At 43.2% G+C, this 23,912-nt stretch overlaps 1 protein-coding gene across 2 annotated transcripts in view; it reads right to left on the minus strand.

The window, feature by feature from the left end:
- KLHL2 (kelch like family member 2) overlaps positions 1-23,912 on the minus strand; it is a 121,526-nt gene that overhangs the window by 21,517 nt on the left and 76,097 nt on the right. For both annotated transcript variants that reach the window (XM_008273508.4, XM_070047275.1), the window contains 3 exons: positions 9,740-9,849; positions 5,710-5,826; positions 3,945-4,094 (listed from right to left, as the gene is read on the minus strand). In XM_008273508.4, the coding sequence (XP_008271730.2) occupies positions 3,945-4,094; positions 5,710-5,826; positions 9,740-9,849 (377 nt within the window). The remainder of the gene's footprint in view (positions 1-3,944; positions 4,095-5,709; positions 5,827-9,739; positions 9,850-23,912) is intronic.

A 23,912-nucleotide genomic window follows, 5' to 3' on the forward strand; every position in this document is an offset into this window, starting at 1 on the left:
TCAGAAAGGAATACTTTAAAAAAAATCCTTGAGAAAAAATCCTGATGTATATACATTTCATGATTCTCAAACTGCACCTCATGCGTTTCCGTACGATAGCTCACTCTGGCACATCGAAATGAAGACGAAAGGGAAAACGTGCTGTGACAGAGAACAGGAGTGTTATTTGTCCTTTATTCAGCCCAAAGAGGTAAACGGGGTGGGGCTCCAGGATTCCCGGAAGCAGAGATACAAGACACGAGGGAGAAACACAAGAAGAGGACCAGAAGACGGGGATGGTGTGAGAAACCAAGAGATGGTGCAGAGGACCACTGTGAACCTATCAGCAGAAGAGCTGTCTTTCTTTTTTTCCCTTAAGATTTATTTTATTTATTTAAAAGACAGAGTTACATAGACAGGTAGAGACAGAGAGAGCGAAAGGTCTTCCATCCAGTGGTTCACTCCCCAACTGGCTGCAACAGCTAGAGCTGAGCTTATCTGAAGCCAGGCGCCAGAAGCTTCTTCTGGGTCTCCCACGTGGGTGCAGGGGCCCAAGCACTTTTGCCATCCTCTGCTGCTTTCCCAGGTGCATTAGCAGGGAGCTGGGCAGAAGTAGAGGAGCTGGGACTCGAACTGTGCCCATACGGGATGCCAGCACTGCAGGCCAGGGCTTTAACCCACTGTGCCACAGTGCTGGCCCCAAGAATTGTCTTAATTCTGATGCCCCAGTTACCTATAAAAGACACCTGATCCCATCTGAGAAACATCACACTAATTATACTATGAAGAAAGAAGAAAACAGGAAAGATCTTTTGTCGGGAAAAGTTAAAGGTAGCATATTTGAGAAGGGAAAGGGGTAGGGAGTTAAGCCATTTCAAGGAATCAATCCTGGGGGCTGGTGCTGTGGTGCAGTAGGCTAAGCCCCTACCTGTGGCACTGGCACCCTATATGGGTGCTGATTTGAGTTCTGGATGCTGCACTTCCAATCCAGCTCCCTACTGATGGCCTGGGAAAGTAGTGGAAGACAGCCCAAGAGCTTGGGGCCCTGCACCCTCATAGACATCCTAGAAGAAGCTCCTGTCTCCTGGTTTCAGACTGGTTCAGTTCTGGCCATTGTAGCCACTTGGAGAGTGAACCAGTGGATGGAAAACCTCTCTCTCTCTGTAACTCTGCCTCTCAAATAAATAAATCTTTTTTTTTTTAAATATCAATCCTGAAACGTAGGTTAACTAAACTTTGTTCTTTTCATTTTCATGATTTATTAAATATTAAAATTTTTCTCCTGAAAAGCCAGGTTTCATCATTTTGTAACTGGAAATTCCAAGAGATTTCCAGGTAAATATTTAGAAAACTATTATATACTCCCAAATTTGACAGCATCTGTGACACAAATCCCAAAGTGGACATGGAGCTGGTAAAACACAGTAGCAAAATGTGAACCTTTTATTACGATAATCAATACAACCCCACTACCAGTTATTGAGAATGCATAACTAAAATCTGACACATAAGTAAATGATTGTAAGTTCACAAAATGAGAGCCCAATAGAAAAGTACTAAGGCACTGCGGTGGTAAAAAAAATATTATCAAAACTTTATAGTAATTCCCTTGGCACCACTATCAGATTTTGTTTGATCTGACTCATTACTATCATCGAATGCATCTTTTCTAGGAAATACAAAAGCATGAGAAATTAATCCTCGCTTCATTCTTACCCACTGACTTAATCTTGAACATAACCACTCTGAACTGACAAATGGTGCTGCTGAAAGAGCCCCTTTATGAAAGGTGCATGGATGAATACACGTTGGGAAGGGGTCCTGCGGGCAGAGACGCTCAGTGCCATCCCCCACCCCTGCTGCCTGCTTTTCTAGCAGCCCTGACAGAGCGGAACAAAGTCCCTGCAGAGCCCCTCCCACTTCACAAAAGAAAAGCTAGAGCTGAGAAGTCTAACACACTGGCAGGGACACTCCAAGCCACAACCAAAGAGGCCCAGAAACACTGTAGACGGAATAGATGACCACAAAGCCACCGATGAGAAAATAAAATACTTGGCAGGATTTTACCAACAACTCCTCAGAAGGTGTTCAAAGATGATATGTTTATTCCAGAAACCAGAAGGTCTCTGTGGCATAGCTAAAGATAGCATAGCTGAAGATGCCAAAAGAGAAAATCTACAAGAAGGGAATTTTTTTTCTTTATAAAAATGAAATGCTTAATACCTATTAACGATAAACTACTTAGAAGGAAACTGGAAAGATCTGTATGAAAGAAATGATAGCTTTAAATCTACTACAGCCAAGACTGTGAACACTACTTATAAACTGATTGTTTGTAAGAACAAAAACTGACGCCAAATAACAAGGACAAATATGAAGTAATGAAGACTTATATAGATGGCTACTTACAGAAGCAGGTAAAAGGGCATTTGGAAAATGTAAACATTTATAAAAGCAGCAGACCCAGATGCATGCATACTGAGGTGTTTAGGGAACTAGCTAATGTACTTACTGAGCCACTTACAATTATTTTGAAAAATCTTGGAGAACTGAGGAGAGATCAGAAAATTTTAAAGAGGCAAACACCAATTTTTAAAACAGGGCAGGGAGTGAATGCCTTGTAAATATCTTTGTTAAGCGATAATTTTCAGTAAAAATTTAGAATGATTTTGAGAAAAGCACTGAAACCTCTAGGGGCCAATAAAATGATGAGTAACACACAGAGGATGTTTTAGAAAAACACGCCAAATTTATACCGATTTGATCCTCAATCTCACTGAGTGTTGTATGCCAGTCACTCACTTTTGGCTTAGATACTAAACGTAATCACACAGAGTGAGCCTTTCTACCAAGGGACTGGATCAGCGGGTAGGTGTTTCTACTAAGGTGCCATCACAGAGTTCGCTGGGGTCCGTCCTACATTTAAATACTGACTAATGATCTAGAAAACTGAGCTAACAATACACTGGCCAAATCTGCAGCTAATTCTAAACTGAGAATCATTAACACTAGGAAAAAAAAAAAACAGAAAAACAGTATCAATATAGATTTGAAACAAATGTAGACTCCAAAAATAAAAGTTGAAAAAAAATCAAATAAAATCATTGAAGTAAAAGAATTTAAAAGACATAATGCAATGGAAAGGATAGAGTAACAAACTAAAGATGATACACAGATTCTTATTTCTTAATCTGGCATTACCCCCAGACACTCACAAGAGTTAACATAAATATGTAAGTCAAAGTGCTATAACATGGATCATGTGATGGCCCCCACACAAACGCTGCCGTAGGTGCTGGTCTTCTAGCCCTGCGGAGACATACACAGAGCAGAAAGAACTGCAAGCAGACACACAGGAGTGAGGGGTTAATCCACAAGGAAAGTCAAATGAGTAAAACACAAATGGCCATAAATGAAAAGATAAAGGCAGAATACGAACTTTCACACAGAAAACCAAACACTGGAGATATGAACACAATGTGAGAAATCTACGCTCAAATGACTACACACAGTGTGTGGGAACCATCAGATAGTATACAACACAGAAGAAGGCGAAGAGCTGAACAAGCTACTACGTTACCTGAGATTCCAATGTGTTCTGAACAACTACTGGGTTCAGTTATCACATACACATGGCTTACATAGGAATTTTTCTGCCTAACTTTTACTATAACTAGTAGGCTCTACTATTACTAGAGGTAGCTCAACTCAAGAGAGAGAAATGAGCTGCCTTCTGTTCCCGGAGAGCGAGATCATGCAGCTGATGAAGATTAAATGAACCGAGCTATCCGCAGGCTTAACACGGAATCAACAGCGGCTGGGTTATACACACCACCATGCACAGTGTCTCTTGCAAGGGAGACTCAAACGATACAGCATGGAGATTCAGATGAGCAAAAACATGACCAGTCAGCGCCACTGTGGGCCTTTCAGATGAGGTAACACGTATGAACAACAGATCCTACTTTGGGAAGGTTCATGGGCGTCCTCAGGCGGGTCCGGACACTCTTCATTAATACGCGCTGCTCTGTGGGCAGCAAGTGGTACTTCATAGCTTCAATGAGATAATCTTTGCAAGCACTGCTATTCTTGACCAACGCTTCCTCTTCTACTCTCTGTAATAAAAAGTCAGACATACCCTGTGAGGCCGCTTCATGAAAAAGCTGTCAGTGAAACAGAAGTAAAGAGGAAAAAAGCAGTAACTGTTCTCATTAGCTCAGCGAAGAACTAAGAGAGCAAAGTTTATAAATATGATTAATGAAAAAAGAAAAAAAAATACTCAAGTACCTGGCCCACAGACAAAAATACAAATATGCTGGGCCTGAAACATGTGCACTGTGTTTTTTAAAAATTTCTAAGGCAATTTTTATTATTCATTTTCATTTATTTGAAAGGCCGAGAGAGACCTGGTATCTGCTGGTTCATTCCTTGAATGCGTGCAACAGCCAGGACTGATCCAGGCTAAAGCCGGGAGCTGGAGACTTAAATCAGGTCTCCCGCATGAGTGGCGGGGAACCAAGTTCTTGAGCCACCACCTGCTACTTCCGAGGGTGCCCACTGGCAGGAAGCTGCGTCATAAGCAAAGGAGCTGAGTCTCAAAATCAGGAACTCTGACAAGGGATGTGGGTGCAACTTAACCACTGTGCCAAAAGCCTTTTTTAACTTAAAAAACAAACAAACACTCTCCAGATGTCTGCAACAGCCTGGGATGGGCCAGGCTGAAGCAGAGAGCAGGAAACCTAATCCAGGTCCCCCACATGGGTGGCATGAACTCAAACACTCGAGCCATCAGCACTGCCTGCCATGTCCACACCAGTAAGAAGCTGGCATCGGACGCACGAGCTGGGCCAGGAATCAGACTCAGGTGTTTCACTGTGGGATACAGGCCTCTTAACTCCCCAGCTAAATGCCTGGTCCTGCATTACCTTTTAATTCCATTTTTCCCTGCACATTTTGAAATACCCTCATGTAGGTAATAAAAACAGATGTACTGAAAAATTATAAACTTCAATGTCAGCTACAGAATATTATAAACTCTTTAGATAATATTATTAATCTTTAAATATCAAGACAAATAGAAAAGCAAGAAAAAAATTTAAATAATGAATGCTGTGGGTGCAACAGGCACTAATAGTAGGTTAATGATATATTTTACAAACCCAAGAGGACAAATAAAATATCTGGAAGAGATTCAAAATATTTTAAAATAATGTATCCACATTACAAAAGAACCCTGTCCTGGCTGTCTGGAGGACGGGGCTTTTTGTTCATAGATAGATAGCAAATGCACACCGCTGTGAAATTATGAAGTAGAATTAGATAGTATTGGGGTCAAATCTTCAAATTCCATTTCTAGAGGGCAATCAGAAGAGGAGCTACCTAAAGGCCAAAAAAAAAAAAAAAAAAAAAAGTAGCGGTGGCAAACAAGACTGACAGCAGAAGGCATGGTCTCACATGCAATTATTTACACGGACTTAACTGAGCACAAATGCCACTTCAATACGCTCTAGTACTCATCAATCAGAAACAGAAGTGGGAGCCCATTTCTAAGAACAGAGAATGGCTCAAGAGAAGCAGCCACCGAAGACGGCAGGTGGCTCTGCTGTCCTCTGCCCTGCACCCCATGGGTCCATAGTCTACAGCTCTTGTCATCATGTGAAGGGGGTCTAGGTGCTGTCAGGCCCAGGACCTGGAGCTATGTCTATCCCGATGTCTTGCACATGCATTTACCTGAACTAAGTACTCGCGAGGAAGCAGAGGTAACCGTACATGTTCCATCAGCCGAGCCATAAATTCTTGCCTCACATCTTTGTCATGGTTCACCCAGGCTATTACTGCTTCAAATACCTGGGCAGAAAACACAGGGAAAGGAAGAAGTAATGCGTTTTGTATCAGGACATCTGGGTAAAACATGATGAGGGGTCTCTTGCTAAGATGTCCAAGTTTAATCCATGGTTCAAACATTTGCAAAACCCTGACTTGAGATGTACTTACAAAACTCTTCACTCTTCTCCTTTCTTTACTTTTTTCGGAGGATATTTAGTAAGTACTTTAACAAGTATTTTCAGTAGTTTTGTGTATTTACCGAGTACTTTTCTCATTTGGTATTTACTAAGCAATTAGTACATTATCTAACCTTACTAGACCAAACCATAGCTATGGAAATTTGATGATATGTGGTCTGTTTCACTGTTGATAATCTTTCCAAAATGAATTTAGTTCTACTTACCTATATTTAAACCTCAAGTCCCTTTAGAATAAAGCACCAAAATAATAAAGTAAAGTGATATTCTGAGATGAAAATCATGTACCCGTGTAAACAACTCATTTCAGCTTTTTCTTTCAGTTTACAAATACTGAACCAAACACAAGTCAAGCATCTGCAAAACAGGTGAACTCGGTAATAGCAGAATATATTAAAATAGTTTGAAATTAAAAATTATTTATTTATATTTGAAAGACAGAAAGAGTGAGACAGAAACAGACGAAGATCCTCCAACTGCTGGTTCATTTCCCAAATGCCTGCAACCCTGGCCATGTTGAAGCCGAGTCTAGAACTCAATCCAGGTCTTCTACATGGGTGGCAGGGATCCAAGTTCTTGATTCATCGCCTGCTGTTTCCCAGAGAGCATATTAGCAGGAAGATGGAGTCAGAGGCAGAGCTGGACCTGAACTTTCTAATATGGGACGCAGGCATCTCAAGTAGTATGTCAACAGCTGCACCAAACTCCTTCTCCCTTATTTTCAAATTTTTACAAGCTAAACAAGAAGGGCATTTACTTACAACATTTACCTATGAGAAAGTTAATACATTAATATGAGATAGAGTTTGTCTATATAAATTCCCTTCAAACTGATGAATCTAACCCCTGATAATCTTTAAAGGGTTGTAGAAAATGTTTGACAATATGCAAATGGGTCACTGGGAATGAATACAGATAACTTGAATACCGGCACAGAGCAAGACACTAAAAATCAAACAGATCGTAATTAACTTCCCTTTTTAAATTATTCTGCAAGTATCACTGTATCTCTCTACCTGCCAGGTGCCGGAGATAAAGAAGTGGACAACAGCCGGCATCCTGTCAATTCCATCTACTATTTCTCATTCTGTCTTCTCTCAATCGCTGCTTCTACTTTCCCACCACAGATCCTACTGCTCAGTGGTATGACAGCAACCTCCTCCTGAGCCCTCATCCCACTGCTGATCCACTCTACCCATCACTCTGATGGACAGTCTCCAAAGATGGAGACTAAAAAATGATATTTCCTGGAACCCACACCCTCATGAAGTATTCCCCATGCTGAACCTAACCTGGCCCTGTGTTACCAGCACAGGGTGGTGGACATGGTGCTGTGTGACTCTTGAAGCTGGGCCCCAGGAAGCCTTGCAGCTTCTACCCTGGTCTCTTGAAATGCTCACCTGAGACAAGCCAGATGTCAAGTAGGGGGTCTGATTACTTGAAACCGTTATGCAAGAAAAAGCTCAAGCAAGCTACAGAGGACAGGAGGGGACATACAGGGAGACTGAGAAAGAGGAACCTAGAAACCCCCAGCCCTGAACCTAGGCAAGTGAGTTAAGGAACCATCTTGGATATTCCAGACCCACATCCACAGCTCTAATGGAGCCACCCCAGGTCTCTCCAGCCATCTGGGCCATTCCCAGTGAAGTCTCAGGCAATATGGAGCAGGAGGAAGCCATCTCTATTATGCCTTACATGAACTGTGACCACAGTTATTAGTTGGGGCCAGCGCTGTGGCACAGTGAGTTAAAGCCCTGGCATCCCATATGGGCCCCGGTTCTAGTCTTGGCTGCTCCTCTTCCCTTCCAGCTCTCTGCTATGGCCTGGGATAGCAGTGGAAGGTGGCCCAAGTCCTTGGGCCCCTGCACCCACGTGGGAGACCTGGAAGAAGCTCCTGGCTGCTGGCTCCGGCTGTTGCGGCCATCTGGGGAGTGAACCAGCAGATGGAAGACCTCTCTGTCTGTCTCTATCTCTCTCTGTAACTCTGTCTTTCAAATAAATAAAATAAATCTTTTTTAAAAAAATGGTTATTAGTTGAGCCACTACAATTTTGGGCTGGCTTTGTTGGCTATCAGAGAAACCTAGAACAGCCCTCACATTTCTATGGGTCAGAACTTACCATGCTACATGGTATTCTCCTGCTGGTTAAAACCCTTTAGAAGCTCTTCCTCACTAGAAACAGTTAATGTTCCTCAAGATAGCTGAGAGGATATTTTATGATGACATTTCCATTTTACCTCCTACCCCTCTAAACAAATTCTGAATACGCTTCATACGGAACAAATTGAATGCAATCATTCCTTTGTACATTTGTGTAATCTGTTTCCTCTACCCTTCCACTCCTATGGATCTCTATTTTCCTAGCAAATTACATATTTTATTTTCTTGTTAATTTTACAAAAAGCATTATTCAAAAGGCAGAGAGAGACTGTGTGTGCTCCCATCCAATGGTGCACTCCACAAATGCTCACAATGGCCAGGACTGGGTCAGGCTGACCTTGGAAACTGGAAACTCCACCGTGAGTGGAAGCAGATCAATTACTTGAGCTACTACTGCCTCCCAGGGTGTGCACTGACAGGAGGCTGGAATCAAGCTGGAACTGGGAATTGAACCCAGGCACTCCCATGTGCGATGCAGACATCTGAACTGTTAGGTAGTAATTCCTGCTTACCAATACTCATTTTTAAAGACTTGGATCATATATCTGACCCAAGCTGAACCATCATCCTCATGCTTATTCCCAGAAAAATGAAACACTACACTACCCTTTATAGCATTCCACACTTATTTATTTACCCCACTGGCTGCCCTATTACTCTGTGAGTAAAGAATTCTCTTCTCTTATTCAGGACCTTACAACAGTGTCTGGTATAGGGTAAGCACTCCAAATAGGTTTACTAAATATGAAGAGCAAAATCCTCCTCTGTATGTCTACAGTGCTAAGACTCCATCTCACAAATTTTCACGTATTTTCTCATATTGTAAACAGAAAAAGCTGTCTTTTTATGCCCAGGCAGAACGAATATCCTTGCGATGGACAGTAAGAATTTAGAGAGCTCCCAATGCAAGGCACACAAAGGAGAAATTCTGGCTGCATCTCCTCTGAGCACAGTGTTTTCACCAGCTGTCATGCCCTGACTTCCAGGGTGCCACAAACCCCCCAAAGAAAAAGGCCACCCAAGAGAGGGGCTCTTTCCGAGCAGCGGAAGGCCGCAGGTGACTAACACGGGCAGTGCAGGATGTCGAGGGAGCAAAGGCAAAGCCAGAAGAGGCAGCCACGGAGCTCTGAGGAGGGTGAGGCTCAGGCCACAGGGAAGCAGCACAACACAAAGTCTCCATGGAGGACGCTCAGTCCAGAACTAGTCAAACGTTGCCATTCCGGGTAACTTCCGTCAACTCGCAAGGCAGTGAAGGTCTTTACTGAGGAACTCTGTGTTTGGAGGTCAAGCTGTCTGTAGGCATCCAGTGGTAGCAAGATATTTATTTCCCAAAAAGAACTCGTTTCCCATAGTTGAATGAGTGCAAGCTCATGCTTTGGAGGTGAAGTACAAAACTCTAACGTAACAATTTAGGGAAGTGAAAACATAGTCACCTAAGCTGACAACCAAGCAGTCAATTGGCTGGGTCTCTTGTCTTCCAGATCAAACTGGCACCCCTACACAAACAGGATCACTAAGTTACACAACAAAGTGAAGAAAAGCATTACTGCACACGGGGCAACGACACATCCACTCACCTTCTCTTCTGAAGAAATGGTGAGTTTGTCACTTGAGATTAAGCTGCACACTTGTTCAATGCCAAGATTGAGAAATTCTTCGCTGAGTACGACATCAGCAAAATGCTGCTCTGTTTAGAGGTTAGAAAGAAAATCCATTAATACCAGTATTCTATCATCACTGTTCCAAGCTGTCTAAAAAGTAAGAGCCACTTCTTAATTTAATCCAATGTAAGAATGAAAAAATTAACTGCAATTCCAGTAAGAATCAACGAGACAAACTTCAACAAACTTAAAGACCCTTAGAGATTTGTTTCTAGGATAGCAAAGCAGCATCAGAAGTAAAAAAAAAAAAAAAGGAAGTTGATTTTTTTTTAAATATTCATTCAGTCAGTCATTCAAAAGGCAGAGTTACAGAGAGATAGAGGGTGAGACAGAGCAAGAGAAATCTTCCATCTGCTGGTTCATTCCTCAAATGGCTGCAACAGCTGGGGCTGGGCCAGGCCAAAGCCCAGAGCCTAGAAAAAATACCCACATCTGGATCTCCCACATGGGTGCAGAGGCCCAGGGAGTTGGACCATCTTTTGCTGAGTTTTTAGGTGCATTAGCAGGGAGCTGAATTGGAGGCAGAGTGTCCAGGCCTGGAACCAGAGCCCACACGGGATGCCAGTGTCACAGGCAGTGGCTTAACCCACTGTGCTACAACGCCAGCCCTAGAAGGTGATCTTAATGCACACTCATGCAACACAGCTGAATCTGTTTTATATGGTAGCATTTGGGTTAAATATCAATTTTTATATGGTATTGACACTACGAGCACAAGTTTTGATTATATAAATAAGATAAACTCCATGGCATTATAATTCATGCACCTGAATGTACTGCAGTAAACAGCAGAAGGCTCTAGTCATTACAATTAAGAAAGAAAACCCTGCTTTATGAAAACTAAACAAAATAAATCTTAATGATGGTCAATCTGAACATATGACCAACATGTTTTCTAAAAAAGAAACATAATTGGGGCTGGCATCATGGCACAACAGATTAAGCCACTGCCTGCAACACTGGCATTTCATATGGGCACCAGTTCAAGTCCTGGCTCCTCCACTTCGGATTGAGCTCCCTGTGAACGCACTTGGGAAAGCAGAGGAAGATACCCAAGTGCGTGGGTCCCTGCCACTCATGTGGGAGACCCGGATGGAGTCCTTGGCTCCAAGCCTCAGCAGTAACCCAGCCCTGGGCCTGGGGAGTGAACTAGCAGATATAAGATCTCTGTCTCTGTCTCTCCGTCTAACTCTGCCTTTCAAATACATGAATAAATCTTCTTTAAAAAAGTTGGTTTATGACATAGAGAGCTCTGAATTCTATGTAAGCAGTTTATCTGGTAATCAAATTATATGACTATCCCAAACTCCTCTCCAGAAACTAGTAAAATTAGTAATTCTTAAACTACTGGGAAAAAAAAAACTCTCCTTTATTAACAATATGGACACTCCTCCCAAAGACAAAAAAAGTTCTATAAATATTATTAATGATTTTAAAAATGACAAAGACCTATTTACAAATTTTCCTGCAAATCCATCTCTCAGGTAGTGCAGGGTGGAATCTTAGCTATGTCATGTTCCACACATGTTCGCACAACCGTGGGCAGTTAGGTAATCTCCCTAAGCCTTGGTGTCTCCACCTGTAAAGTGAGGTCAACAGAAACACCCTACCTGTGAGGATTAAATAAGCTAGAGCTTTATTCTGCATCTAGGACTGTGTCTAAAAGACAGTAAAAATACAGAAATCTAGGTTATAGTAAGACAGTGTGTATGCTACGTGCCCATCCATCCCCGTCTGCCCTAGCTGGACTTCTGGGGTCACTGCTTACTGACTGTGTAACCTGAAACAAGTCTCATGCCTTCATTTCCCAATCTATACATTAGCTATAACAACAATGTCCCCATGTAAAATGCTTAGAACTTTGAACTTAGGTCCAACAACAAATGCTAACAAATACAAAAACTGGGTATCAACGTTTGGCCAGAAACCTAAACTTTCTGAGCTTCAATCTCCTGACTGCAAATCTAATCCTTCACAGAGTGCTGGAACAACTAGAAACGATCCACGTAAGGTGCTCTGTGGAACATCGGGCACGTTATAGATAATCGATAGATGATAACTACCCATGATTACAGTGAACTGTGTAAGTCACAGTGTAATAAAATGTACTAACTTCTTCCAAGCCCTATAAAGTCTTAGCTCTGCCAACGTATTTGTTCAGTCACTCTAGCTCATATTTTATTCATTCCGTAACTACTTCTAAGTTCTTCTTGTGCATTAGGGAGCCTGGTGTAAGCACTGGGATTATAACAGTAAACAAGACACTCTCAGCAGAGCTTTTATTCTAGTGGAGCAGAAGAAACACAGAAGCAAGGCACCACGCAGTCCTAAGTGCTGTGAAAAAAACTAAAGCAAGATACGGAACAGGACATGGTGCTGGGGTGGGGGAGTTTATTCTATGTGAATTGCCAGGGGAGGCCTCCTGTGGAGAGGGAACAGCGAGGAGACACCGAGGAGAGATGAGAAATTCTGGGAAAATATTTCCGTGCGAGGTCCTCCCGGAGCAGGAGGTCATGTGTCGGGCAAGGTATGAGGCTAGGAGCTGCAGTCTGACAGAGGCAGGCCCAGGTCAGTGTTTTGCAAACGAAGAATCACAGTCCACTGCTGGATTGTGGGTGGTATTACGAAAAAGAAAGAGAATGGATCAAACTTAGAGATATCAGAATGCAAGGAGGAGTATTGGTTTGTAGAATCAGACATACGGATACACATATATGCATGTCTTAAGTGACAATTTAAAAATAAATGTCAAAAGGCTGGCAACGTGGCATAGTGGGCTAAGCCTCTACCTGCAGCGCCGGCATCCCAGATGGGCGCTGGTTCTAGTCCTGGCCACTCCTGTCCGTTCCAGCTCTCTGCTATGGTCTGGGGATACAGTAGATAGTGGCCCAAGTGCCTGGGCCCCTGCAACCACATGGGAGACCCGGAAGAAGCTAGCTTCTGATCAGCACTGCTCCAATTGTTGCCACCACTTGGGGGAGTGAACCAGCGGATGGAAGACCTTTCTCTCTGTCTCTCCCTCTCTGTCTGTAAATCTACCTCTCAAATAAATAAATCTTTAAAAAAAAAAAGTCCTGGCTGGCGCCACAGATCCCTTGGCTAATCCTCCGCCTGTGGCGCTGGCACCCCGGGTTCTAGTCCTGGTTGGGGCGCTGGGTTCTGTCCCATTTGCTCCTCTTCCAGTCCAGCTCTCTGCTGTGGCCTGGGAAGGCAGTGGAGGATGGCCCAAGTGCTTGGGCCCTGCACCAGCATGGGAGACCAGGAGGAAGCACCTGGCTCCTGAACGGCGCAGCACGCCGGCCATAGCGGCCATCTGGGGGGTGAACCAATGGAAGGAAGACCTTTCTCTCTCTCTCACTGTCTAAATCTGCCTGTCAAAAAAAAAAAAAAAAAAAATCCTACTGAGTGCCAGTACAAAAAATAATAATTTATCTCTTATTAGCATTGTGATTACAAAGTTCTGTGATTTCAAAGTTCTAAGATAAAATGTTCTAGAAAATACAGGTTATCTTCTAGGTCTTTACAATTAACCACATTCTAATAGTAATGCTTTTAGAAGAATTTTCGAAGGTGAAATAAAGGATTTATTGCCAATATGTATTTCACATAAAAAAATGTACCCTCAGAAACATCTGAAAAATCAAATCTGCATTTTCATGAACCTCATAAATTCTTATTTTATTTTTACACAGAGACTCATTTGTTTGAGATTTATTTGAATGACAGAGCAGAAGAGAAAGAGAAATCTTCCATCTGCTGGTTTACCCCCCAATGGCTGCCAACAGCCAGGGCTAAGCCAGGCTGAAGTCATTAGCCAGGAACTCCATCTGGGTCTCCCACATGGGTGGCAGGAACCCAAGTACGTGGGCCATCATCTGTTGCATCCCACGTGCGACAAGCTGGATCAGAAGTGCAAGGAGTGTGGACTCAAACTAGGCACACCAATATGGGTTGCAAGTGCCCCAAAGGTAGCTTAATCCCACTGTGCCCTAACATTTGCTCCTATAAACTTCGTAATACATTTTTGCTTATTACAAGATCCAGGGTAATTCTAAGAGGATTGGATCTACAAAAATCCAGCTGGTGCACAAGATTTTGAAACTCAAAGTCTTAGTCAAGTAAAGTATCGCATTGAAATAAATAGGAAAATAAAAATAAAAATTAAAATGAAAATAAAAATGAAGGTAGATCAATGGGACAGAAGAGGAAGCCCAGAAGTAGCCACAGACAAATACCATCAACTGATCTTTGACAAAGAAACAGGCAATTCGATAGTGACAGGAGGGTCTCTTCAACACATGATGCTGGAACAACCAGTGAGCATCGATACGCAGGAATCGCACTTTGACAGAGCCCTTGTTCCTTTCACAAAAATTAACTCAAAATGGATCAAAGATCTAAATGTAAAATGCAAAATTATGAAATTCCTTACAGCATAAGAGAAACTCTAGATGACCTCTGGTATACTGATGGCTTTTCAGGCAGAAAATCAAAGGCAGTAACTATGAAAGAAATAACTGATGAGCTGGAATCGTTCCGCTCTACAAAGGACACTCTTGAGAAATGAAAAGATCAGGCACAGCTTGGGGTAAAATCTTTGTAAAACACCTATCTGGTAAAGGACTGGTACAGAGAACCCTTAAAATTCAAAAATAATTTAAATTCCAATTTAAAAATGGGCAACAGACACCTCATCAAAGAAGATATATACATATAAGGCAAAGACTCATGTGCAAAGATGACATACAACATACAACGTTGTATGACATTATGGAACTGCACACACACAAAACAACCATGAGAATGGCTAAATCCCCAAACGCTGACAATATCTACCACTGGTAAGGAGCTGGAACTGACAGCAAGGCAGGGCCAGGGCAATGGAGCAAGAACAACCCTCTTTCAGTGCTGGTAGGAAGACAGTCTGGCAATACCTTCTAAAATCAAACATAATCTTACCATACAAGCCGACAATTGCACTCCTTGATTTACCCAAATGAGTTAGAAATCTATGTCCACACACTTAGAGCACCTGTGAAAGCTGATTACACAACACTGAGTCAGTTACGTCACACCCAACTAAAATGGAATCAAAAAGCCACAGGGAGAAATACACAAGTCACATATGCCCATCTCAAAACCGTCTTGCAAGCTCAGTTCTAACTGCAAGCTTTACCTAGAACCACAGACATCTGCCAGTCATAACTTGCCAGCTCTCTTGTGAGATGCTGCCAACACCAACTAACTCTTTCAAAACAACTTACATAACTCCTCTCCCTCTCAATAAAATCTAAACTTTTCCTTTATTCTCCAGACAAACCAGAGGCCTTCTGATATCTATATATCTATATCATATATACTCTCTATATATTCTATGCAATTCTATTCTCTGTATATTACCAAATACAACTGCTTCTGGAAACTCACCCTCCTCCCTCGCCCTCCCTTCTCGCTTCTGTGTGTGTGTGTGTGTGTGTGTGTGTGCTGCACGCATGTTTGCACAGCTGTCTAGATAATCACCGAAATTAAACCAACCAAGATGTGCTTCAACAGGTGAATGGATAAATAACTGGATATCATTCAGCAATAGAGATAAATGGGTTATTAAGCCACAGAAAAGCACAAAAGAACTTTAAGTACACATTGCTAGTTATAATAAGCATTACAAAATTATCGACAAAACCATAATATAGCTGATTCAACAAATGAACATCACCTGTTGCCAATTACCAAAATGAAATCAAAAGGAAAAATAATGCTCAAACTCAAAATACACATATTTCTAAATTATTTCCAATTCTCACATTCTTTCTACTAAACCATGTCCTGCTTCTTAAAAAAAAAAAAAAACTCTTGGTGTTGGTATTATCATTTTTGTACTCTTATATTATGCTTATTTTGGAAAAGGTATGGTAAATATGTAGAGCATCACAAAATTTGGATGGCACTGTTTGGCAAAATCTGGCATAAACTGGTTTACTTTAGGCCCTGCTTTTCCTATCTTACACAAGGGTATTTCAAAAAGCTTGGGGACTCTTGGGCTCTCTGATGCTGTCAACCACATCTCGAAGGCACAAGTTTTCAGTTTTCATTGTTGCTTATTAATCCATGTGTGCAAGATCCAGCCCATCTAAATACTTTGCCCAATTTACTTGATATCAAACTAAAAACATTAAAAAGAGCAGCCAAATTTACTATAGTGTTTTCAAAAGCTTCTATCACTTCTTTGTAACTCTTGTACTACCCAGGAGAAAGAGATTTAGTGAAAAACAGTTTGCTGACTTCAGCTTCTGACAACTGCTACCGAAAACTGGTAACAGAGAAGTAAATTCACCACAACTCAGTTAATGAAATATTCTAATGAATGGCCAAGAGACTACACACACACAAACACACGAGTGACATGCATATGTAATCTAATGGTGATTCTCAAACTTTATGCTGAGTGTGACAGTTCCCTTGTTGCCTTCCTATCATCCTGGCTTTCTGATTCTGGGGCTCAAGTAGCGCTACTGCTAAAAATAAAAACAGACCAGTGTTCCACAATGATAATAACATTCAGAACCATGAACAATCATTGCATATTTGTGTACATTTACACACCCACATTCATGGGCATGTATCTAAATCTGTCAACTATGTTTGACCCAATTTATCGCTCAGAATGAGGAGAGGAGAGTAGGTATGTGTTTAAGGAACCTCACACTGGGCCAGTACTTCACTGTTCTGGTGCAGGGAGTTGAACCACAGCTTGGGAACCTGCATCCCCTATCAGAGTACTGGTTCCTGGCTCCGATGCTCCTCATCCAGCTTCCTGCTACTGTGCCTGGGGAGACAGTGGATGATGGTCCAAGTGCTTGGGTTCCTGCCAACCAGCTGGGAAACACAAGAATTCCTGGCTCCTAGCTTCATCTTGGCTCAGCCTCGGCTATTAAACGCATTTAGGGGAGTGACCCATCTCTTTTGGTCTGTGTATGTGTCTATGTCCCTCTCTGTGTCATTCTGCTTTTCAAATAAATAAAGAACTTTAAAAATCAATCAAAGTTGGGGGCAGCATTGTGGCGTAGCGGGTTAAAGTACTGGCCTGCAGTGCTGGCATCCCACTGTTCAAGCACTGTTCGAAGTCCTGGCTGTTCCACTTCTGATCCAGCTCCCTGCTAATGCACCTGGGAAAGCAGCAGAGGATGGCCCAAGTGCTTGGGTCCCTGTACCCATGTGGGAGACCTGGAAGAAGTTCCTGGCTCCTGGCTCTGAACTGGCTCAGCTCCAGCCATTGTGGCCATTTGGGGAGTGAACCAGCAGATGGAAGACCGACCTCTCTCTGTGCCTGTCTGTCTGTCTGTCTCTCTCTCTGTTTCTACTTCTCTCTATAACTCTGCTTTTCAAACAAATATTTTTTTAAAAAAATCAATGATTGGGGCCAGCGCTGTGGTGTAGCAGGTAAAGCTGCTGCCTGCAGTGCTGACATTCCACCTGGGCACCGGTTCGAGTCCTGGCTGCTCCACTTCCAATCCAGCTCTCTGCTATGGCCTGAGAAAGCACTGGATGATGGTTCAGGTGCTTGGGCCACTGCACTCATGTGGGAGGCCTGGAAGAAGCTCCTGGCTCCTGGCTTCAGACTGGCCCAGCTTGGAACCAAGACCTCTCTCTCTCTCTTTCTCTACCTCTGCCTCTCCGTAACTCTGCCTTTCAAATAAATAAATAAATCTTTAAAAAATCAATGAAAGTACTTATAACTAATTCTTTTCAATTAAAATAAAGCAATCTGTGGCCAGAGTTGCAGCATTGCATATAAAGCCAAAATCTGTGATGTCAGCAACTCATATGGGTACCAGTTCAAGTCCTATCTGCTCCATTTCCAATCCAGCTCCTTGCTAATGGCCTGGGAAAAGCAGTGCCACCCACGTGGGAGACCTGGAAGAAGCTCCTGGCTCCTGGCTTCAGCTTGGCCCAGTCCTGGTTGCAGTGGTCATTTGGGTATTGAACCTGTGGATGGAACACAGGTTTTACTCTCTCTCTAAATCTGTCTTCCAAATAAATAACATTTTTTTAAAGCAATCTTGTCAAGGAGAAATTTTTAGCTTTATGTTTGTTGAAGAAAAATTGTTGATTTCAAACTTTTAAGGAAAAAGGGAACTGTAAAAGCTGTTGTGGAAAGATGTAAAGTACACAACACATCTCTAAAAGGAATCTGTTGGCCTTCTCAGAAAGAAAAGCTTTGTGTGAGATGAGGCCACAAACTACGGTCAGCTTACATGAGACACCTCCCGTAAGCCACTTCTCCAGTACTACACACAGTACAACCTCCTGCTATGGTGTGAATATCACTTGGCCTCCCGACTCACGCGAGAGTTAACACTACAAAGTTTCATGCAAACAGTACGGAGTAGGTGGAACCTTAATCCAATTATAGCAACTAGAGGTGGGGCTTCTGGGGGAAATGATTAGATTAGATTAAGTCATTAGGGTGGGGCCCCCATGAATGAATATATACATATTTTATATATATATATATATGGAAAATGGTCCAGACCAGACAGACACACAGCACACTCTCTTCTCTACTGCCATGGGATGCTCTGTGCCACCTCGGAACTCTGCCAGAAAGAACATCACCAGAGGCTGAACCAACAGGGCTGCCTGGTCTTGGACTATGACTCTCTAGAAGTGTAAACCAAACTTTATAAGCACCCGGGGTGCCGGCGCCACAGGTGGAGGATCAGCCTAGTGAGCCGCGGCGCCAGCCCTGAATTCATTCTTATAGCTACGGTCTGACCTGGGCAAAAGAGAATGGAGATCATCACTTCACAGCTTTCTGGACATGATTACATCACTGACTCCTACTGAATACACTATCAACTGAATCTCAGTTTCTCTGGATTACTTTGCTTAATACAAACCCAACAGTAGTCACAACACTTGTCGCTCCCCCTCTTCGTGGAGGAACGACACAGGACCCTGTGCTGTTCTTTCGTCTGCTCGGCCCTCCCCGGGTTTGCTGCTGGTTCTTCCCGGGTTGGCTACTATCCCTTCCACCTCCGTGGAAGGGCAGTTCCCCCTGGCCGCATTCCCCACTTCCGCAGGGGAGCGGCACACCGCCGGCCGGCTTTCTCGGGGGCTGCACGGGTTCCCTTAGATGTTCCCCATAGATGTTCCTGGTGCATGCCGTCTCTCTCCTCCTTTATAGTCCTCCTCCACCAATCCCAACTCGGCTGCCCACACGCCGAGTACGCTGCTCTCCTCCAATCAGGAGCAAGTCCTACAGTTAATTGGTTGAACTGGAGGCAGCTGTGCGGAAGCTGTTTACTTCTCTCCCAGCGCCATATTGTGGGAGAGCAGATGCATAGAATAAGTCTTAATTCCAGTAACAGTCTAGTCCGGTTTGCTCCCCACAAACACTGAGGTGAGATCCTCTTCTTCTACACCAAGTGAATTCTTATTCAGCTTACTGTGAACAGCACACTGACAATAAATACGCACACATTAAAATGTACTTACAAAGTACTGACACCAAGTGTAATGCTCAAGTACAGCTCATCTGGAGTTTACCTAGGGGCTGGGTCACAAGGCCACAATCTTGCATCATGCACTCTCCACTTTGACTAGCCTAGTTCTCACAATGTTACAATCTCTACTATTGCCTCCAATTCTTACATTCACATAGTGACAGAGCATTCTGCACATATATACTATCTAATACACATACGCATTCTTCCACCCATAAAAGACATTTCAAAAAGCTCAGGGAAATGGAATAAAAGATATGCTATTTTAGTATAAAAATCTTGAATCTATGTAGTTTTTTCATGAACATCTTTTGTTTTTTAAAGATTTATTCATTTGAAAGTCAGAATTAGAGAGAGAGAGGGAGATCTACCTGCTGGTTCGCTCCCCAAGTGGCCACAACAGCCAGGGCTTAGCCAAGAAACATGAGTTTCCTCCAGCTCTCTCACATAGGTGGCAGGGGCCCAACCACTTGGGCTGCTTTTCCTGGCCAACAGCAGGGAGCTGGACTGGAAGCGGAGCAAACAGGACCTGAACCAGCACCCATATGGGATGTTGCATTGCAAGCAGAGGCTTTATCTGATATGCCACAATTCCAGTCCCTCGGGAACTTCTGTAAGATTTATTTATTTAACAGGCAGAGTTACAAGCTGAGAGAGGTAGAGACAGAGAGACAGAGAGGTCTTCCATCCACTGGTTCACTCCCCAAATGGCCTCAATGGCTGGAGCTGAGCGGATCCAAAGCCAGGAGCCAGGAGCTTTTTCCAGGTCTCTCACATGGATGCAGGGGCCCAAGGACTTGGTCCATCCTCTGCTACTTTCCTAGGTGCATTAGCAGGGAGCTGGATCAGGAGTAGAGCAGCCGGGACTCGAGCCAGCACCCATATGGGATGCTGGCACTGCAGGCCAGGGCTTTAATCCACTGCGCCACAGCGATGGCCCACGTCATAAACTTTTTAAAGAGGCACCTTCATACCATGAATATCAAAAGTTTCCTGTACCAAAAAAAACCTATCTTTGAATTACATTTTCTTTTCTTTTTTTTAGTGGCCATTTTAAAACTTTTATTTAATAAATATAAATTTCCAAAGTACAGTTTATGGATTACAATGGCTTCCCCACCCAATAACTTCCCTCCCACCCGCAACCCTCCCATCTTCCACTCCCTCTCCCATTCCATTCATATCAAGATTCATTTTCAATTATCTTTATATACAGAAGATCGATTTAGTATATACTAAGTAAAGATTTCAACAGTTTGCACTCACACAGAAACACAAAGTGTAAAATACTGTTTGAGTACTAGTTATAGCATTACTTCACATTGGACAACACATTAAGGACAGAGATCCTACATGAGGAGTAAGTGCACAGTGACTGCTATTGCTGACTTAACAAAGTGACACTCTTGTTTATGGCGTCAGTAATCACCCTAGGCTCTAGTCATGAGTTGTCAAGGCTATGGAGGCCTTTTGAGTTCGCTGACTTCGATCTTATTTAGACAAGGTCATAGTCAAAGTGGAAGTTCTCTCCTCCCTTCAGAGAAAGGTACCTCCTTCTTTGATGGTCCGTTCTTTCCACTGGGATCTCACTTGCAGAGATTTTTTTTTTTTTTTTTTTTTTTTTTTGGCCACAGTGTCTTGGCTTTCCATGCCTAAAATACTCTCATGGGCTTTTTAGCCAGATCTGAATGCCTTAAGGGCTGATTCTGAGGCTAGAGTGCTGTTTAGGACATCTGACATTCTATGAGTCTGCTGTGTATCCCGCTTCCCATGTTGGATTGTTCTCTCCTTCTTAATTCTATCAGTTATCAGTTAGTATTTGCAGACACTAGTATTGTTTATGTGATCTCTTTGACTCTTAGACCTATCATTATGGTCAATCGTGAACTGAAATTGATCACTTGGACTAGTGAGATGGCATTGGTACATGCCACCTTGAAGGGATTGAACTGGAATCCCTGGCACGTTTCTAACTCTACTGTTTGGAGCAAGTCTGATTGAGCATTTTCCATGAACTTTTTGAAGTACTCTCATGCATACACTTGTGTAGGCATGTCCAAGGAGTCTCCCTCACTATCCATAGTAGCTGAATTTTCCTGCTGGCTTCCCTCCAGCAAACACAACAGCATATCAAAAAATGAAAAAGGGGCCAGCATGTGGCACAGTGAGTGAAGTCACCACTTGCAATACCGCTGACCTACGCTGGAGCACTAGTTTAAGCCCCAGATGCTCCATTTCAAAACCACCTTCCTGTTAATCTGCCTGGGAAAGCAGCAGCAGATGGCCCAAGTCCTTGGGTCCCTGCCACCCACATCAGGGATACAGAACTAGCCCTGGCTGTGGCAGCCACTTGGGGAGTGAACCAGCGAATGGAAAATCTGTCTCTCCCTCTCTTTGTGTAACTCTGCCTTTCAAATAAATAAAATAGACCTTAAAAAAAAAAAAAGGAAGAAAATAAAAGGATAATCCCTAGTATTTGCTACATCGAGTGAACAGGATTCTTTTTTCTTTTATTTATTTATTTACTTACTTACTTACTTATTTGACAGGTTTTTTATTTGACATGTGGAGTTACAGACAGTGAGAGAGAGAGACAAAGAAAAAGGTCTTCCTTTCGTTGGCTCACCCCCCCAAATGGCTGCCACGGCCAGAACTGTGCCAATGCAAAGCCAGGAGCCAGGTGCTTCTCCTGGTCTCCCCTGGGGTGCAGGGCCCAAGCACTTGGGCCATCCTCCACTGCACTCCTGGGCCACAGCAGAGAGCTGGACTGGAAGAGGAGCAACCGGGACTAGAACCCGGCGCCCATATGGGATGCCAGCGCCGCAGGCGGAGGATTAACCAAGTGCGCCATGGCACCAGCCCCAGAGTGAACAGGATTCTTCAGGTCAGGGCTTTCATCTCAAATTAAGTCTAATGAAATCAACAATATAAGTCCAAAATCTTATTTATTCTATTTTGTGCCCTGCAGTAATGCACAAAGTACTCCACTGATTGGATTTCTAAATACCAAGCACCTTTTCATCAAAACGAGACGCCATGAGGGGTCTCTCTAATTTCTCTATACTCCACCTAACGCAGAGTCCTGTCTGAGAAGCAAGGCCCAGAACACAGATGACAATAGTATCTTATTTTGTTTTAAAGCATATTTGCGGCCGGCGCCGCAGCCCAATAGGCTAATCCTCCGCTTTGCGGCGCCGGCACGCCGGGTTCTAGTCCCGGTTGGGGCGCCGGATTCTGTCCTGGTTGCCCCACTTCCAGGCCAGCTCTCTGCTGTGGCCAGGGAGTGCAGTGGAGGATGGCCCAAGTGTTTGGGCCCTGCACCCCATGGGAAACCAGGAGAAGCACTTGATTCCTGCCATCGGATCAGTGCGGTGCGCCGGCCGCGGCGGCCATTGGGGGGTGAACCAACGGCAAAAGGAAGACCTTTCTCTCTGTCTCTCTCTCACTGTCCACTCTGCCTGCCTGTCCAAAAAAAAAAAAAAAAAAAAAAAAAAAAAAAAAAAAAAAAAAAAAAAAAAAAAAGCATATTTGCTTATTTTGAAAGAGTTACAGAGAGAGACAGTGATCTTCCACCTGCTGGTTTACTCTCCAGATGGCTACAATGGCAGGCATTGGGCCAGGCTGAAGCCAGGAGCTTCTTCTAGGTCTCCTACGTGGGTGGCAGGGCCTCAAACACTTGGGCCATCTTCCGCTGCTTTCCCAGGCCACAGCAGAGAGCTGGATGGAAGCACAATAGCCAGGACACAGACCGGTGCTCATATGTGTCAAAGGCAGTGGCTTTACCCACTACAACACAGCATCGGTCCCTGACAATAGTATTTTGGGGTCACCAGCAGCTCATTTCTGATAGAAAAAGTATTTCTTTAAAATAAAAAAAATAAAAAAAAATGGGGCCGGCATTGTGGCACGGCGAGTTAACACCCTGGCTGAAGCACCAGCATTCCATATGGACACCGTTCTAGTCCCGGCTGCTCTCTTCCCATCCAGCTCTCTAACATGGCCTGGGAAAGCAGGTCTCCATGTGGGAGACCCAGAAGAAGCTCCTGGCTCCTGGCTCCGGATCGGCCAGCCGTTGCGCCAATTGGGAAGTGAACCATCGGATGAAAGACGTCTCTCTCTCTCTGTGTAACTCTGACTTTCAAATAAATAAAAATCTTTAAAATAAAATAAAATTTAAAAATAGCAACCTGTGTTCTTCCCTTTCCTCATTAGTAAAATGAATACATTGCAGACATAACTGTTAATGTTCCCTACACGACTTAACACTGATTTTTTTATTCAAAATACTATTAATCTCTCTGGGAGAAAATTCACAGCTCGCTAGCAGTTCTAGTAACACAGACAGTTTTGGTGAAACCCATCTCAGCTAGAAAAACTATCAACAAAGCAGGGCAGAGACTACATGTCGTTTATTAAAACATAAATCGGGACCACAATGAGTACAGACCATAAAAATGATTAATTCTTTTAAGAAGTACCATTTAAGTTGGCATGAATTCAGTGAAGAAGTGCTGTACCTTCACATTTTCCAAAGAAGAATCCTCTGTATCAGGAAATTAACATTTCAATAGACCCTCCAGCAA

Source organism: Oryctolagus cuniculus, chromosome 8 (genome assembly GCF_964237555.1).
Source record: "Oryctolagus cuniculus chromosome 8, mOryCun1.1, whole genome shotgun sequence".
NCBI classification, from domain to species: Eukaryota; Metazoa; Chordata; class Mammalia; order Lagomorpha; family Leporidae; genus Oryctolagus; species Oryctolagus cuniculus.